General features: G+C 39.0%; 1 protein-coding gene across 2 annotated transcripts in view; it reads left to right on the forward strand.

Annotated features, from left to right (window-relative positions):
* Nucleotides 1–13,621, forward strand: part of MND1 (meiotic nuclear divisions 1) — a 40,950-nt gene extending 27,329 nt beyond the window's left edge. For both annotated transcript variants that reach the window (XM_048305161.1, XM_048305160.1), the window contains exons 7-8: nt 11,695–11,739; nt 13,378–13,621. In XM_048305161.1, the coding sequence (XP_048161118.1) occupies nt 11,695–11,739; nt 13,378–13,484 (152 nt within the window). In that variant the 3' untranslated portion in view covers nt 13,485–13,621. The remainder of the gene's footprint in view (nt 1–11,694; nt 11,740–13,377) is intronic.
* The last annotated feature ends 5,820 nt before the right edge of the window (nt 13,622–19,441 follow it).

Consider the following 19,441-nt stretch of genomic DNA (forward strand, 5'->3'; position numbering starts at 1 on the left):
CTTTTTTATTTAGCATGTTTTTAGAATGTCTGGTTACTGATAACTTTTATGTCTTAGGTTTTTACCTTTAAAACACTGATCTGAACATGTCTAGGCAAATTGTTTTCTCAGAAATTAGCAAACTTACCAGATACAACACATGTAGCAATTTTGGTGTCAACCTTTTTACTTTAGTTCTCTCTGTTTATTTTTATCCTGTAACAAGAGAGGCAAGTGGTTCAAGTGGACATGATTTCAAACCACAAATATCCACATGGTTATCCTTTTGACTCTCTGAATGTATGATCTCAGAGGCATCGCTACCAGTCCAGTTCAGGGTTGGATTATCTTCTAAAACTAATACTTACATGATTCTGTGAAAATAAATCTTGGTAAAGCATCCAGACTTTACTGAATACCATGAAAATGTCGTGCTATATGTAATACGTACTTGAAAACATCTTTTTTCATTGTAGGTGCTTCAAAAATTTCTAATTCTGATGTCTCCAAACACTGAAAATTTCAGCTTGACAAACTGTTTTGAGGAATTGTCAGGGTATACAGACAGTATGAGAAAATAGTTCTGGATTGTTCAGTTTTTTTCATTCATCTTAATATCCGAAGGGTGAATGCTGAAAAGTTAATGTTGATTTAGCTACTGGATTTTGTGGGGTGCATAGTTTGGGGATTTGTTTTTTGGGGGTGGTTTTCTTTGTTGATACACCCAGCTATTCTCTTATGTTCACATCAGTTTGAAAATATGTTACATATGCAGGTGTACTTCATGTTACAAAAACTTTAGTACCAAGTGTTAGATTCTTTGGGGGATTCTTACTAATGCTGGAATAGTCCCTGTTCCCAGAAGGGAAACAGTGGTGAAGAAATGAAATGAAGATTGGACTATCCTGGCTAATGGAAAGACTTTAAAATGAGTTGCATCAGTTTTGCTTGAAATCCATCAGAATGCCACTAATTTACAAAAGGATTTAATGGATTGTCTTTTATACTTTGTGGTAAAGATTGTTGTTCAGAAATCATATCAGAAAGGTGATTTAAACTAAAAAGTCTTGTCAGCAGTATCAGTTAATGAACTATTAAGTATCTGTTTTTAAAAATGTAATGTTTCACTTGGGAAAGTGAATGTCTACAAATCATTTTAAGCCTGGTCTAGGTGCCACCAAGATCAATAGTGTACAGACGAAGCCTATAGAGACAATGTTTTTTTAATCACCTCTAGATGTGGTATGTTCAGTTTGCAATTAGGAGGATGTTTCCTAGCTACTGACCATGAAATATGCACCTGGCATCTGAGAGACAAGCTGTGCTTTTTGCAGTTTGTGCAGCAATGCCCTTAACAAAGGTCTGCAGTTAGAAATTAGTCATTCTGCCGATGTTAGGCTTGTGTCTTCACTCACACTTATGTTAGTCTTAGTGGGTTAAACTAAGCTTTCTTTGGAGTGAACCAGACACTTGCTTAAAAGTACATAGAAAAATAATAGTTTTAAAAGCAAGGACTCCTTTTTTTTACTTAGTCTCATCTTACAGAGTATTGTATATTTATTACATTCATCTCCTGAGGATCTGGATGAGGATATGACAGGAAATAGACAATGGATGTTCGTGTATGTAACTTGCAGGCTATCTGCTACTAATCAAAGCAAAACTACACAGCTCGCACATGCACCCCTTTTTTTTCCTCCTTCATCATGGAGTACCAGAGTATATATAGATGTGCACCAGTAATGAAAGGACACATTTACTCTACTAATTCTCAACTAATTGCAGCATCAAACTAAGAATTTAGTTTTGCTTCCCCTGCACCCTGTACTGTTCTTGGAATGGCTTGTCATCCATTTGGAAGGTTGACAAATTAAATTACCTGTTCAAAAACTACATTAAAAGATAAATCAAACTTACAAAAATGAACCGTAACTTAGTTTCTAGGAAGAGTGAGGAATAATAAATGTACTTGTATGTAAACACAGTTACATATAGTAACGGTAAAATCTTATGTGTTAAGTAAAGTTGAGAAAAGGAACAGGGTACTTAATGAGTGGAGTTACAAATGTATACCTGGATCACTGATCCAAGCTCCTTTGGTAATCAGAGGATGCGAGATGGAATCGCAAGTTCAAGCAGTGTATCTGTTCCTTTATCTTCAGGCCTTCCATTTTTTTTTAATCTTGAAAATCAAGGGAGGCTTGTTTGCATTTTGGTTATTTAAAAGGCTGGTCCTTTGACAGAGGAAACACTTGCTAAACAGAATCTGGCTGTGATTACCAGAGGCTGTAACGTGGTGGTTTAAGGACTTTCCCTGACAAAAGCAAGTTAAACAGTTCTCACCTTGGCCCTTCATTCCGGTGCTGAAGTTCACCAGTGATAAAAGCAAGTTGTCAAATCAAGTTAGGAACTCATGGTGGAGATGCCTGTGTCTTGTGATGGACTCTCCTGAGGTGTTTGAAATCTCTCTTTCCATCCAGTAGATCTGTCTAATGAAGTCTTTCACTGCCTTCTTCACAAGACTTTCATACATGTGGTCATTTGTCATGTACCTCACAGAATTGTCTGTTGTGTGGTAGTTGCCCTGAAGAGCAACCAGGGATCTTCTGACCAACTGAGCAGGTGACAAGTTTTCATAAGGGCATTTTCATGAACTCTGCAATGAGTTGAACTCTTAGAAAATGGATGTGAAAAAACTGAATGAGGGAGCAACAGGAGTAGGTAAATGGGTGAGCAGCGGGAAAGAAAGGAGAATATAACAGCTGTGAATAATGATGAGTGAAGGGCCACCAGGACAAACTGGGCAGCTTAAGAAGTGTTTGTACATACATACCCTAAGGCACAAAGCTTAAAGTGAAATGTGGGGATGTTGGCTGAAGCTGGAAAGCTTAAGTCCAGAAGGGTCATTTGGCTTTCAGCAAAAGGCCCTTGCTCTCTGCATTTCAGAGAATTTCTCTGTGTTTGTGTTTGGTCTTTGGGTAAGAGGTTACTCTGCAATGAAAAACTGTCCTAAATATTTGGACGCATGCATACTTGTGTTTTTATACCTCAGTCACTTTCTAGCAAGACTATTCTCAGGGAGTGTCAACTTAAGCCAACTTGCTTTAAAATGAAGCTGCATTTTAGCTAGTTAAGCAAAAAGCTGTGTTTTGTGGGTGGGGCTTGTCTTGGACGCACAGAAAGGAGGCAGTTGGAGGACCAAATCTTTAGATAACATATGTAACAAACACCTTACTTAAATAAATTTGCCAGTCAGGCAAGGTACCTTTTCTTGAAATCAAATAAGAACACTCACAAGACATGGTTTTGTTCTTTTCCTCTATTTTGTTTCTTTTTTGTTTATATTGGAATGGCAGAAAAAATATGTAGAGTGAGGGGCTCATGGGTGAAATATGTGGGAATAGCTTTATTGTCTGAGCCAGTAAATCCTTATGGCAAAAGCTGTTGAGCTGTTTAGGAATGGTAGACACTTGATAAAATTTGTGATGTGGAAAATGGCTACTTAAGGCTACATTTATGATACTCCTTGATTTAAGGAATGAATTGGTAGCAATCCATTTGACAATGTTTTAAAGCCCTTGATGAAAGCATCAAATCGAACTAATCTATAGATCCATTTATATATGAAACAAAAAGGCTTTTGTGGAATGAGTATTTTGCTTCTGTCTCCCAGTGTTAGACCTGCTAGGGTAGTTGTGTATAGTAGCACTCATTCAGATCATTCTGATAAAGTTGTGGTGAAATTCAAAGGAATGTACTGGTCTATATCTTTTCATGACTTTCACATGCAAAATTAGGTCAGGAAAGGTATTGTGGATTTTAGTTCATTGTCTTTAGTGCTAACAGGCAGGACTGTCAAATTGAGGTCTTCCCTGGCCTTGTTTAAAAAATGAATTGCCAATCTCATATGTTAAGATATCTCCCATATTTTATGGGATGGTATGTTACCATCTTATGGGTTTATCTGGATTATGACTGTATATTCCTTATATAGATACCTTGTTCTGTGCTCTTTAACTGCAGTTTTTGCAAGGCAGGTTGTATGAGTGCAAGACTAATGTTGGCACATTTGACAGTATTTCCAATGGTTTTTCTTCTCTTCTCACTTTAACATCATATGAGCTAGTTTCACTGAAAAGAGCAGGATATCAGAGAAAAATTCAGAACAGAAAACCAATTGGGAAACACCTAGAACAACACAGAGGGTTTCTCTCTGCCACTGTAAGAGACCTTTGTAGATTTGGGGAAGTTTATCTTTGGTGTTTTGACTTGGTTTTGCATGATACTGTTTTAAGGAAAGTAAGGAAATACAATCCTGATGAAACAGCAGTAGTGTGAATCTCAAAGTACTTTATAGTTTGTGAGCAATTCAGTATCAGAAAGGGAGGTGGAACTGATCAAGCTCTGTAATATGGTCTGTCATGTATGTGTATCTGCTCAGTGGTTGTATTAATGAGCTGGACAGTACAATAGAAGATGTTCTTTTGTTACATTCGCAGATGATGAAACTAGGAGAGACTGCACAGAAAAAGGACAAAATGGGATTTCAAAATGATCATGACAAATTGCAAAGATAGTCTAAAAAACACTGGATAACATTCAGTAGTAGCAAGTGCAAGGGTGTTACCTGTATTCAAGGATATTGTGCTACACAAATGATCTGAGGTAGCTGGTTAAGTGGGGAGGATTTGAAAAAAGATGTCAGAGTTACAGTAGTTAACAAGATAAGAATTTTCGTTGTGCCAGGAAAAATCCCCATACTAAGATACAAAGCAGAAGTATAACCAACAATGAGATGTATGAAATAATCTTTTTGCTCAAGGCAGAAAGTGTGGCACTAAAGGCTTTAGCATGGCTTCATCTGTACAACACTGTGTCAGTGTTGGATATCCTACCTGGATATACCCGATTTATTTCAGAGCATTCGTATAGTGATCTAACTAAGTGTTCAGAGCAGAGCAAAAGGACATTGAGCAATCATATTCTAAGAGACAAAAAACTTTACAAGAATAGGGCTCAAAAGAAGATTGTTCCTGGTGGGTTTTGCATATCTGTATCTCTTCAAGGAAAGAAAAGGAACAGCCTGTTACTCAGGTTCGTGGAGAAGATGGCAAAAAGTAATAGCCTTAAATTGTAGGGCCAGAAAAAGTTAAGTGAAAAACTAATGATAGCAATAATCAAACATAGAATTAGACTGCCTGGGAAGGTTATAAAAGCTTAATACTGGAAACCTTAAAAACAGGCAACAAATGCCTCAGAAATGCCATAGGTAAAGTTGAACATGCCTTGAGTTGTGGTTACAGAGACCTTCTTGTGATGCCTTCCAGACTCTTCTCTGTGACATGTGAGGTGACAGCAGACTGCAATCCACAACTGGCCAAAACCCATGGTGTCCTGGGATGGGCCTCCTTCCGAAGTACAGTTCAGCAGCTCAGAAGGGTACAAGTTCCTATAACTGTGCTGAAGGTGTGGAGTATATTAGCGAATGAAGTGGGGAAAGAGGAGTTGTCTACTGCAAGAAGAACAGAGTGGTGTCAGGGAGCCCTGAATCAGCCCTGAATCAAGTTGATGTGCTTGTTTATATTTTGCAAGCACTTTGCTTCCCTGTGGTCTTTGGATGAAAATTGATGTATTTTAGTTATGCAGCTGAGATTTCAGTGTGAGTTTTCGGGTACAATACTTGAAAGGTAAATGGTCTTTTTCTGTAGGTACATGAATATAGTAAACTTAAGTGCAAGAACATGTCTTCCATAGAGGAATTTCTTGGTAGCAATTCTGACAAATTCTGTTGGATGTTTTTCAAGGAAACCCTGTGTACATACTGATGAAATTTGACAGTGTGACCTTTTCATATGGGACAGAGGGAGCTTTTTGCTGATGAGACTTGACACATTTTTCAAACACTTTGACAAAGATCACAGACCCTTTAAAAGCATATTCTTGGCAATGTGGATCAGCTTCTTAGTAGCTTTACTGTGCCTCACCAGGCAGACAAGTCTGGTACTGTGGCATCTGTTTGCTCAGGTTTATTTTCAAGCACATATACACAGGTATTGCAGCAGAAATGCTGATTTAATTAATTACTATATCAGTATTCTTGAGTATTTTTCTATCACAAATAGCTTATATTGTGTTCTATGCTTTTCAAAATAGTTGTAGATCAGTAGGTAGCATTCATAATTGTCAGTGTTTTTCTTGCAGTGCTGAAACTTTATTCAGAGTCTAAAATAAGTCAGTATAAAAAGTTCTGTTGAGTTTTTGATTTAAATGAGAACTCTTATTTACACATTGACTTAAATTTAGTCATGAATTCTGAAGCTTTGTGACCTGTTGATTAATATCATGAGGAAAAGTGTTGTGTGGGATATTGGAGTGTGGGGGAAGAGTGATGTGTTATTTTGGATTCAAAGGAGTTGACAGAATTCTGATGTGCTATCACTTTTCTACATGGCAGCTCTTTATTCTAAGAGGAAATGCCTCTTTGGGAAGCATGGGGGAGGATAAAGATTTCCAATAGTGTGGAGGTATCTGCCTAATACAAGGTTACAAAACATTCTTTTAAAGCTCTTCTTGCCACATTGCAATTCACCCTGTTGACAGTGTTGTAGATTACTTATTCTCAAGGATACTCAAATACGGACCTTAAGAAGCCACCTCATCACATCACTGCCATAAATAGTCTCCAATGGCAAGCCACAGGCTCTTGATCAGAGTCTGTGGAGTCAGTTTGTGAATGGATATGTGGGTAGGAGTTACTAGGCAATAACCTTTTGTACTTTCTGTGGATGACAGGTGTAGAATTTCTATGCTCACCTTCTACCCTGGCCTTTGGAGATGGGATCTTTATTTGCATTAGATATTTTCATTAGTGGGAAAAATTTTGGAAACTGCATCACGGGATATTGTAGTGATGCTGCGCCAGCAGAAGTAGGGAAACAAATCTGTCACAGTGTGATGATGGCAAGGTAATGCTTCTGGAAAGTAAGGGCAACCTATGTGCAGGAGAATGGATAACTCTCTGCAGAAGGCAGTGGATAATCAGAGTCATGGGAGGTTCAAGTTCACATACAGTTCCTGTGGTAGTTGCCATTTTTCATCTTTGAATTCAGTCTAAGCGAATGCAGAATTATTATGGGAATTCAAATCCACCTAATGCACTTAATTTACCCTGACCAATTTCACAAGAGAGATTGGGAATCTTTGGGCTAATAATCCTCCCTCATCCCCGAGAACAGTTGCAGCTGTTCCCTGCATTTCATGCAGAGGAATTGCAATCCATGCTGTAAAATTACTCCCTCACCCACATGCTGAAGACTGCAGTTGTATTTTGCGTTAATCTGCTAACACCCCACAGGCTGATGGGTGACTGCCTCCTCGGTAAGGTGCTAATTCCCTCTGCAGTCATGTGCCTTTTAAGTGAGGAAGTCCATACAATTTCCTTGTGGCGCTAGTTGTGGTAGGTCAAAACTGGCACCATAGTGTGTAAGCTTTATAACTACAATTAGCTTTTGTTATTCTAGGGAAATAGAGGTTCCTGGAGCTAGAAGTCCTTAAAGTTGTCCAGAAAATGCCAGAGTAGGATCTAGGAGATCAAAAACAGCTACAGCTCTTTGTCCATGTCTATCAGCTCAGGCAGTTGTGAGCTGGATCTGGCTGCTGGTTTGTTGTTGGTTTGTTTCTTTTACTATAGCTATTGGAACTATTATATGTTGCCTTTACAGGTTGAATTTGAGTACTATTCCATGACTGTATCCTTAGTGTTCCCTTAATGATACGTGCGAGACTTAAAAAGGATTTTAGGAAGAACCCAAAGTAGGTTTGGAAAATGTTTGTGAGGAAATGGTGGTGGTTGTTGCTGTCACAATTGTTTTTCACCCTGTGGAAATACTTGAGACTTCTACAGCTCTTGGCCATTCAGTTTTGGAATGCAAATAGGACTTTTAATTCCAACCATCTCCACCTTCCAGTGAAAAAAGTGAGAGAATCTGGGGGAAGGAGGAAAGAAGAAAGGAAGGAGGAGGCTGTAGTTTTGCAATATGCTGAGAATGACTGTAGGTCTTCCTGAGTCAGATCAGAAACATAGAGGCCTTATGATGATTTGAGTCAATATATAATGCCTGTTGAGATTTGTTAGAAACACTCTTGTGCTGATGTTCTGTGCTGCTGGCCTTGACTCCTGACCAGGTGCTGTCTATTTGCTTTAGAAGCTTCTCAGTGCACCTCTGACAGCTGTCCATGTGCCTTTTTATCACCTCTGTCTCCTGGCCTGCTCCAAAATACCTGCAGGTCACTGGTAGAATGCCACTTACCTGCATTGAAAAGCATAATTCCAACCCACCCTCACTTTCTTTTTAGACATTTACTGCAGCTGGACCTTCCTTTCCATACCTTTATTTTCCTCTGTGGGGATACAGGGGTTTGTCCCTGTGATAAGGACAATCACAGATGTTTGGGATAATGGTTCAGCTCCCAGAACCTGAGCTTTTTGAGTTCCCTGCAGCTCTCCAGAGATACCTAAGGCTGAGGGGAAAAAGAGACTTTCACGAGGACCGGTCAAAATAACTCTGCCCTGTATCCTTTCACTGTTAAGGGCATATTTCCAGCTGTGTTTTGCTGACATAACAGACCAGCACTTTACGTCTCGCTGCTTCTGGGCCTTGGATTGCTGTACACACAGTGGTTGCTTTTGTTCAGTTTTGGAGACAAAATTCAAGCTTCCATTTTCTTTCATATAAAATGCCTGAAATTAGTCTGCAGAGGATACAGGTATGTGCTTCAGCTAAATAAATGACTTGTATCCTGCAGACATGGGACTGGGAAAGTCTGTTTGAGGCCTTGTTACACAAATAGGTGAAATAAATATGTAATGTCCAGAACAAATGGATTGTTTTGCTGCTTCCAGACAGCAATCCCATATATTGTCAGCCTATGTGTAGATGTATAGATACATACTGTAACTAGAGCCTAATGGCAATGAGAACATCTGGAAGCATCTGGAAGATGTTGCCTTCTGTATTGCTCACCTCTACTGCATATTTGGCCTTTCATTGTTTTGTGCAGATTCAGTACTGGATCACTATTTAGTAGCTGCCAAAAATCGAGTTCAGTTAGAGCAGCTCTGGTGAGCAGAAGAATCAGAAGGACTCCAGCCAAGTTTGGGACTCGGTGGTTGTGGTGGTTTTGGCAATTAGCCAACTGCCCTTAGTGCTGTGTGTGAGTTTCTCCATTTCACAGTTTGCACAGTTGGTGTCCTGATTCTGCTTTAGAGTGTGTGTTTTTGAGTTCCCATGCTATTGCTGTCCTTAGATTTTGAGCTTTCTTTTTCAGTGCGGTCTAAAAACAAACACGGCTTTGTGATCCCCTGGAGCTAGAGAACAGGCAGTCAGAAGTAACATGACTCTGAGTTAGTTACACCCATACATAACAGTAGGTGTGTCTAGGGGGTGTCTGCTTTACTACTCCTGCTTTCCCTCATCCTCCACACGTGTATACATACAGACGATGCAGCCAATGAAAGTCCCAACAAGCAACTATAAAAAGAGTTTCAGAATGTAGTGAAGGTGGAGATTTCTTCATTTCTGTCAGTTCTTGTGATGGAGTTGGAGGAAGATGGTGGCAAGGATGCAGATGTGGCTGGTGTCTTCGGGAGATGCAGGTCCATAGCTACCAAAGCCTGTCTCTTGTTTCTCTTCCAGGCATGGTATTGCTTACAGCAGACACACAAGATCATGCAGTGGAATCATCGGCAAGACTTAAGACTGATCCCAAGGGACTTAAATCTTGCCTTCAGATAGCTAAATGTTCCCCTGTAGCTGTGAGACATTGTGGGGATTATATGTCTGTCTGTCTGTCTATCTATCTATATGTTATAATGGGATTTCCCCAGTGTAGCTTCCTGCTGCCACTACCATATTTTCTTTTTTAGCCACAAATCAGTTATAGGCAATGACTGCCCTTCTAACTTGTTGCCCAGCTTATGTCTGCTGTCACTTCAGCCTTTTCTTTGACAGAGGTGTGAAGTCACATTTTCAGAACACATGATCACATATGTATATTTTAACACACATGAGCAGTGTTTGCAGGGTGACAGTGCACCATGCTGCCACTGTTTTGCTGGTCAGCTGCTTCCAGCAAAGCAGAGCTTTCTGCTGAGACCTCACAGGTGCTGTGGAATAGGTTGGCTCACCCACCACTGGGATGCTGTCACCTCACTGCTCTGGATGCATGGAGTTTAATGCCATCCTGATTTCCCCCACTTCATTTCAAACTTCATTACTTGGAGTCAAATACAGCTGTCAAGTTTTACTGTAGAATTTCAGAAAAATGCTGAGGGAAGTATCGTAGTTCACACATTTAAAGTCTTGACCAGTGGAAGCTCTTACTCTGCAGACTTGCTTTAAGTAGGGTTAGGTTAGGTACTGTTCCAAATGCCATTAGCTGCAGGTATATTGTCAGTGCTGCCAGTCATGGAACTGAACAAGTGGGGATGGCAGCAAGCACTCAGCAAAGGAAATAAGTATTATCTCTCTCAGGCTAGGAACAACTTGAATTTCTGATGCATGCAAGCAAACAAAAATGCCATTTTCTCTCCCACTCGTTTTTTTGCCCATCTTTTTTGCTTTTCTTTGTGCTGTGCCCAAACTTTCTAATTGTAGGCCATTTTTAGAAACCATTTTATATTGGTTTTGAAATAGCATATAACTCCAACGTAAACATTTTTCATTTCAGTTACAGGAGTATTAAGGTTGGAATAATGAGTATGTGCTAGCAGACGATTTTTCAACATAATTTATTGTTGCTTAAAGTGTAGTGTGTATAACAGTAGATACCTGATCATATATTCACATCTCAGTACCCTGGAGACAAGTTTCATGCTGACCATTCAAATGAGTATTATCATGCAAGTACTAACAAGACTAACTGGGAATAACTAAGTTACATGTAGGCGTGAGAACCAGAATGAGTCTGATAAATTCCCACGTTACAACCTAACCTGCTTGATTCGATTCAGTACTTACTGTAACTGGGAGTAAGGTGATCTAAGGAATTCTTCTTGATTGTTTTGTCTCATGGAAACTGTACAAAACCTGTTTGTAGTAACAGTAATTTACTATTATGTGTTTAGTTCTGGAGTGGTGCTAAGGGACGTAAGCCAAGTTTAATAGCCAGAAACATTATTTTGTCTTCATTTCATTGAAGGGGTTCTCAAATGATACATGATAAACTATTTATAAAAGTTCATATGATAAACTTTTGGATTGATATGATAGACTGCTGCCTTGTCATTTCCCTTATCTATGTAGCATCATGCATACCTATGTGATAGTTTACTTATGTATAGAGAGGATTATGAAATATTTTCCATCTCTGGTATCTTCAGGCCATATATCTAGTTCTAATCTTGGTGAAGACAATTAAGCCCGTAGGCAAGCCAAACTGGGGTTATTTTATTTTAAGATACACTTTAAAAACTTACAGTTGATCATATGGTATCTTTTACGCTCTTTGCTCCTGTTTTATTTTAACCTAGCTTTGTGCTTGGTGGAACCTTAAAAGTGTATAGCAAGTGTTTGGAAGCAGTAGAATAACTTCCTCATATTATGTGGTTCCCTAAAAATGACATAAATAAAAATATTGTCTCTGTGCCTTGAAACTATGTGGTGATTTTACTGTGAGGTATGCTTTTACTGTTGTTGGTGTTTTTCTTTGTTTCAGGCCAAACAAACCAAGTGGCTAAGGAGGCAGCCAACAGATGGACTGGTGTGTATTGCAGCGACACAGCTTCACACTAGAGCAGTTTCAGTAAAAGACCTACTCAGTGTTAAATTTGATTAGGACTTGATGTGGGATAGTCCTTACTTATAGAAACATAGAGAAATTTATTTTACTTATAAAACTACTATGATTCAACAAAAAAAATACATCTTCCCAGTTTAGTTACTGAATGTACTTCATATGCCATAACAGATTTGTCCTTCTGGTGCTGTCTTGCACACTGTATAAATCCTGCAACTTGTTTCCTTGGCTGAATTAAATCTTGTAAGATCAGGAAAGCAATAGAGACTGGAAATGGTGATGCCCGGTATTCAGAAAGTTTAATTCTATTTTGAATGTTCATTTCTTTCAAAAGAGTAGGATGGTTTGTGGAATCTTATTGCTGCTACCGTGTGATGGATGCCGATACAAAGTAGGTATTTCTCAAACTAAGTGATCAGTTTTGATAGGTAAAATGATGCATAGTTTTAAGGAATGTTACTGTGATGACATTTATATGGAAGTTTAATTCAATTTTGTTGTTGCTTAGCTTTGCTGTATTCATTCCCATTTTGCAGAGGAAGCTATTTATATGTCCTTATGGTTTTTTAAATTATTTAGAATATTGTTCGTAATTTTTTGTCTAGAATAGATCTCCTGCTGATGGACTGCTGATCATTGGTTATGCCAAATGCAGCAGGATATCATTGTCTTAGTCTTTGGACTATTATTTTATATCTGGGTTGTTTACTCCATATGGGGAAATAAAATTATGTATTTGAAAATAACTTCTGGGAGTTGTCAGGGCTTTCTGCTGTTGATGACAGGCTGTTCTCAAGGCCTCGAGTGAGGTAAAGGAACTGTGCCTCAGCCTGTGGGAAGTACTTTGCTATTTAATTAGACAATTTGGTTATATGCTGCAGCATATTTTTCTTTTGAAGAGACAGTTTTAAAACCAAATGTATGATAGTTAAAGAAAAGAAAAACAGATCTCTAAGCTGTGCAGAGACAGAGAACATTTCCTCTCTTAAGGAACGCTTCAGTTTATGGGTGTTAAAAATGACGTAATGAGTTTCAGTAAATGCTGCAGTGAAAAATTATGTTAAATTGAGCAAAATGTATATGTTAAAATAATAACCTGATGCTAAAAGAGAAGTGCTGACTAAAGCTTCTTGAATTTTTTTTTTTAACTTTATATACAGTGTCTGAACAAACACGCAGGACTAGAAAGGACCTTACAGCTAATTTAAATCTAATTTTTGTAGCTGTAGACAGTCACATAGTAGGTGTCTAGTTGAAGAAGGACATATAAAATACTCACTATGCATATTCACACTTACCTCATCACTATAGCAGGCTTACACTGTAATAGTAGCTTTCAGTCTCCTTGTAAAAGAGGAGCAAGAAAAGATAAAGATAACATATTTTAGTCATTGCTAAGTAAATGATTTCCTCTTTTTTGGAGGTTATTAACAAAAGCCTTGTGTTTTCTGTTCTAAATCTACGTAATAATGATGTTTCCCACTATATACCTTTTTCATACACACAAGAGATACTGCAAATGGAAGGATTTTTTTTGGAGCCAAGACTATAATTCATGCTTTCCTAAATAGTCAAAATGAATGTTCTCCATTCTGTTTACAGATAACATCTTTTCAATAAAGTCCTGGGCCAAGCGTAAATTTGGATTTGAAGAGAGCAGAATTGATAAAGGTTTTGGAATCCCAGAAGATTTGGATTACATTGATTAGTGTTCAGTTGATGACTGACACAGTTGTACATAGTTTGTTATATATTCACAGCTGCCATTTCAATGCGAATCCTCTCCAAACAGGTGATCACCATTTAATTTGCTGGTTTTGTTAAGGTTAATAAAATTCTAAAAATATTTGTTGCAATTTTTTTTCTTGTACTCTACTGTAGATAGTAAATCTCTTGGTCTCTTCTGTGAGACAGAATGGACAGAGGTTATAGGGAATAATTATTACAGAGTCTTGAGACTGGATTTAACTCTTCTTTTGGTTAACTGGGAGTAGTAAGCACTAAGAGCTAGAAGCTCCAAGGATTTATGTTTAAACATGTTGAAGGCTTTGGAGTGGGAATAACAGAGGACAGTATGGAATGGGATTAATTTTTCCTTTGTCTCACCAATGAAATAGAAAAGAGGCATAATCCATTAATGGAAAACAATGAGACAGTAAGGAGGTCAGTAGAAAGGCTGAGGTCTGATTTCAGGTAATTTTTTATTGTGTTCCTAGTACTGCTTTTAAGTTTAGTGACAAAATTTTGTTTTTTGTTGAAAAATACTAGTTCAACAGAGCTGAATCTGTTCCAGCAAATATATTGGATTTGATGCTGAGAAAGCTCTCTGGTCAAGAGTGTATCTGCATAGAAGTGGGAACAAAGAGCACCCATCCATTCACACCACAGTGCACCGAGATTTAGGATGTTTATCTGGGATGTGAGTGACTGAATTCAATTTGCTGTTCAAAATTGAGCATTTTTGGGGTTATGCACATTTTTTCAATTTCAGGCTAAAAGTGCAGCCAGTGAAAATAGTAAGATTTCAGAGCGCCTCATTTTTGTTTGGTGAAATTTCCAAAGCACCTCACGTTGTATCAGCTTCTGGTTTCTAGTTCTGAGCAGTGCATGGCTACAGCAAGAGAGGTGGACAGTGGAGACTGGTGTTCACCTTCCGCAGCTGTGGATTGCAAGATGGCATTTCTGCTGTACAGCTCTGAAGGATTTCAGGTTTACCTTTAGGAGGCTGGTGGGCCTGCTGCAAGGTATCACTGAAAAGTGTCTGTCGCCTTTTATGTAACATCTGATGAGAGAGCATTGCTGAAAAGGTGGCATTTAGCTGGAGATATGCCCAGAAATCTGTCTCCTGTGACCTTTCAAATTAAAAAGTTGCCTAGCAGTTCAGTGCAGTTCAGTTAAAATCCAAGGATTTCAGGTATGCCCCTGGCTAGTGTCATCTCATGTCTATGAAGACAGCAAAGTTATTGGGAAGATAGCAGGTAGAAGATTTTCCTCTCATAGAGATAGTGTAGCAAGCTATCTGTTGCCTGAGGAAAATGTATGGGATGCCTGGCACGTAGTAACATGTCCCTATGCTTAAAATTGCAATGGAGATGTTTCCTTTTATGTGTTTGGAAAGATTTTATTCCTAATATGTCCAATATTGAACATTGAGTACAGCTTCTGACTGGTGAAGGCGTGAGGCAAGCAGGTGGCACTGAGCTGAGTGCAGTGTTGGAGTGTTCCTTCCCAGGCCTGGCTTTTGCCCCATGAAGGGGGTGCTGTGCAGCAAAGCTCCCTGCTGGTGCCAAACCAAACTGTTGATGCACCTGTAGCTTGGGTGGTTGGATTGCTCTTGGATTTTGTACTGTGAAACAGTAAAGAGGCAAGCTTTTTTTGCTCTTTGTGGGAGATCTCTCTCTTTTTTTGGTTTTGCTAAATGTTTGGATTTTTCTGTGAGTATTCTGTACTACCTAACAGGTGTGAGAAGCTCCTTGGCACATCTGTGTTCAAGAACATATAACTGCCATACAGTTATATGATGACTCAGAAGGCTTGTTTGTGTGAAGGAACATTGAGCACGTGAAGTTTTGCCTGTTAGAATCACTTTCATGTGGCTGACCTTCTCCTTGTCAAGGTGCCTCAGGTAATTTATGGTCTGTAGCAGCTTGTGCACCAAGACTTCCTCTGGTACCTTTGGGGATGAAGGTTTCTTACTGACTTTACTGCTTTGGCTACTTTCCAAATTCATGAGGTAAAGGAAGATGACCAGCTATGTAAGTTTAGCTGCAATGTTGTAGCTTCCTGTCTGTAGGGTAAAAGCACTGTGGACTGTAATAAAACCTCTAAATATAATAAATACCATCTAAATAACTGTACTTGAGGTAGATTTGCCGAGAGATACTACAGTCAGCCAGCATGAGCTGGCTTTAAAAATATCAAACGCAGCCATTATGCTTTGGACACAAAACTTCGGTAGTTCAAGTGCAGGGAATTTCTAGCATTGTAATTTTCTGTAGAATTTTGGGTTTGTTTTACAGGTACAGAACAGATGTAGATGTACAATTGTACTCTATTTTCTGTTCTGTCTCCTGGTGTTGGTTAGCAAACCTGGAGGGAGAATATGTCTGCTTCTGTAAGGACACAATTTTAGAACAGTCAGAACAGAAATTTCTCAGCTAAAGAGCAACGGAAGAGGTGATGCATTACCAGAAACTGATTCTTACTCTTCTAGTGGAATAGGTTTATTTTGTGCTACCTTTTTGTGATTCTGGATTTTTAGCATAGGTGAATTTCAACAGGAAAAGCAAAGCCAGATCCTTTCTGAGAGAAAAAGAGACAATTTGTGTATCTTGTATATTCCAAGTTACTTTGAGACTGCTGCATCTGCTCACTTTTGGAAGCTTTTCTTCTTAAAAAGATATGCAGCAGACTGCTAAATCCCACAGTATGAAACCATGTAGGATTGTGTGGTTTGAGATGTGTGTTCACTTCACTTTTTAGGAGAAGCTGAGACTTTTGCATTCCGCTGAGTTAAAAGTCAGTAACTGTTAAAATTATTTTCCTTCCGAGAAATTTTTTGCTATTAGCCTATAGCAAAAATAAAAACCCTCAAGCTGATTGTGTGTCCCAGTTTGTATTTTCAGAGTTTTCCTGAGACAGAATCTGAAATATTTCTAAAGAATCTAACAAGAAAACAATGGAGTTTAAGTGCTTACTTCTACTGTTATTCTTGTGGTTATGTCACAGCTATTTTATGTATATGTCTTCCTCTTTTCTCTTTTTTTCTTGTGCCCTATAGGTTTTTTTGCCCATGTAAGGTAAATGTTTTCAACTGTTACAGCTATGTCAGGAGGTCAGGCCCTTACTACAATTCAGGTTTATAATTAAAGTACTTACTAGTGCAATGGGTGAAAATCAAAGTTGTAGCTCTGAACAGTACCAAGAACAGTATCAGGTCCAGCTTTTCAAAATCTCGTTAGGAGTTTATCTCTGCAATACTAGGCTGAGGTGTTGGACAAGCCTGCTCTTTGGAACTGATGTTGATTGGCCACTGTGAAACAATATAGATACAGCAGAAAATACTTATTTCTACCTGATCTACTAGGAAACCTTACTCGTTTAAAGAAAGTTGCTGATGATATCTGCCCTGAAGCATCCCATTCTTCCTTGTCTTTTAACTTGCCATCCACATGCTCTGTAGAACACCAAGCATCAACTCTAGGATTCCCTTTATGGTACTTGCAGAGTGTTAACAGTCACAAAGGTTTAGGTTTTGACAAATCAGCTGCTAAGCCTTTCCTTAATGCATCATCTAAAATGTCATTGTTGTTTGGGGGTGTTTTAAAAGGGAAAATCCAGGCTCTGACGGAAATGGCACAGTGATGCTGTGATCACGTGACAGGTGGACCGAAACTTCTTGGGAGAATGAGGGGAAAAGGAACCCAGTTTGTGATGGTGACTAAGAACTTCAGTGCAAGAGCTCCTTAGAGAGTCCTTCTGTCACCCAGGCATATTTCCACCAGTCAGGTGATCTGGTTGGTGCTTAATCTTCACCTTTTTCGTTGTAGAGGTGAGGTTTGTATGATCGTATTTTTCTGTTGTTTATCCTCTCCTTTTCCCTCCCAGCGTTCTTAAATTATCCAGTTATATCAGCTAAGTTTACTCTGAGGGGCTCTGGTACAAGCTCATGATTTATCTGTTCTGTTTGGCTGCTTGCCTGATAAATGCAGGCTTTCCCTTCCCCACCTACACTTTAGGGACCCAAGAAGGGGTAGAGCATGCTGGGGGTGGGAGGAGGAAGGAAAGATGTCAAAGATGGTGGTGGAGTGTTATGTGAGGGTCTGGCAGCACTGCTGGGGCTGAGATGGGATGGTGTGTGCATCCTTTCAGTGGGAAGGAGCAGATGACTTCAGCAAGTGAAGTCCTTGTCTGATCACGAGTCACACGCATGACTGGGTTCTTCCATGATGGCAGCAGTTAGCTGCCATCTAGACACAATTCCTGCGTCAGTGTTCTTGTGCATAAGGAGTCTGCCTTCACAGCAGGGATAGCCTTTCTCTTCAGCTTCTTTTTCTCCTTGTCCTATTTGCGTTCTCTCCCACCCCTCCACTGTCATTTCCCTTTTAGATCTGCTTGTAGAAACCATGTAGGCTGAACAAGTGAAGCACTGCAGTCTGTACAGATGGTTGTCTGTCTTACTCCTCCTCCTGCTGACACTGCTGTCAGCACACACACCTTCCAGTGCACAGGTATACAGGAAGGGAAGCATCTATCTCTGTGTTGGACTTGTCTCTTTAAACTGTATGCACGGAAGGTTGCATGTCAAGAAGACCAGGAAGCAAAGAGATCTGTGAAGACCACCAAAAGCCCCACTGAACTTCTCAGGGTTACTTCAGACTCTCTTACAAAGCATCACGAATGAACAGTTTTGATGCTATGTGGGGGTCATACCTAACCTAGTTAGAAAAATTTTCCTTATGAAAAAAATGTTCCTGCTGAAGTATTTATAAAGAACAGTTTTCAAACAAAACCTGCTGGGCAATTTTCCGTTTCCAGTATTTGATAAAAACTCAAGTTATTCTGAGAAACAGTGAGCCTTTCCAGATGAAAAACTTAATTTTAAAATATGCTCCATTCTTTTGTTTCCAAAAAACTGTACTGATCTGGCAAGCAGTGCTAAATTAAATCCTGTAACCCGTCTGAGGGGCACCTTGTTTCAGGTGAGATGATGAACTTCAGCTGTGCTGCTGCTGAAGCTCAGAAGGAAAAGCTGTTTAAAATTATGGCTTCTAGAGAAAGCCGGTGGTGGAAGAAGTTGTGTTTAAATTAAAAAGGGCCTGAGTTACCACCTGCATACTGAAGCTGTGTCGTACAGGAATCCCCCTCTTCCCCTGGACACTTTTGATCATGTCATCTTCCTTCAGGCTGCACCTCACTGGCATTCTGGAGGTGGGATTTTTATGTTGAGATGCAAAAAAAAAATTTCTTCTCATTTTTGCAGGCTACAGTGGGAAAAATGATCATGTTTTCTCTCTTTCCTTTACTGCTAAGAAAAAAAGGAGAGTAAAAAAGTAAATAACATGTTTTCTTGCATTATCATTATTAGCCGTGCAAAGTAATGCCTCTGGCTGATCCTAGCATTTTGGAGGATTTTTCAAGGAAGATAAAAGTCAAATTTTCATACTTTGTTTTCAGTTTCTCAGAAAAATTAATTATCTATTGAATTGTATTTTTTTTCCTTGTTATGCTGTACTTGGTCAAAGACACTCCCAGTGGCAGAAATGCTTTTTGATTAATTTTTTTGCATGGACATCAATTAATCATCATAATAAACTGTATTCTTCTGTGGGCTTTTTTCTCTCCTGAAATATATTCTAGGCAATATGCTCTTCACTATGTTTTTAAAAGTCAGTCAGCTCCTGAGATCAGTATTAAAAAAATCAAAAGGCTCTGCAGTAGACCTGTTTGTTATTCCCATGGCCATTGATGCTGTACCTGTCTGAAAAGGATATGTAAGAAATAACACTGAAGAAAGTGATACTGTGTGCTCCAGAACACCAGTCTCTGTATCATCTGGTGAAAGGCAAGAAGCCTGGATGATGTGTTCCATTTCTGGTGTAACTACCATAAGAGGTTCGGTGAATGAGTAATTTTTTTTCAAACAGATACATTGAACAAAGCAGCT

The sequence above is a fragment of the Corvus hawaiiensis genome, chromosome 5 (assembly GCF_020740725.1).
Source record: "Corvus hawaiiensis isolate bCorHaw1 chromosome 5, bCorHaw1.pri.cur, whole genome shotgun sequence".
NCBI classification, from domain to species: Eukaryota; Metazoa; Chordata; class Aves; order Passeriformes; family Corvidae; genus Corvus; species Corvus hawaiiensis.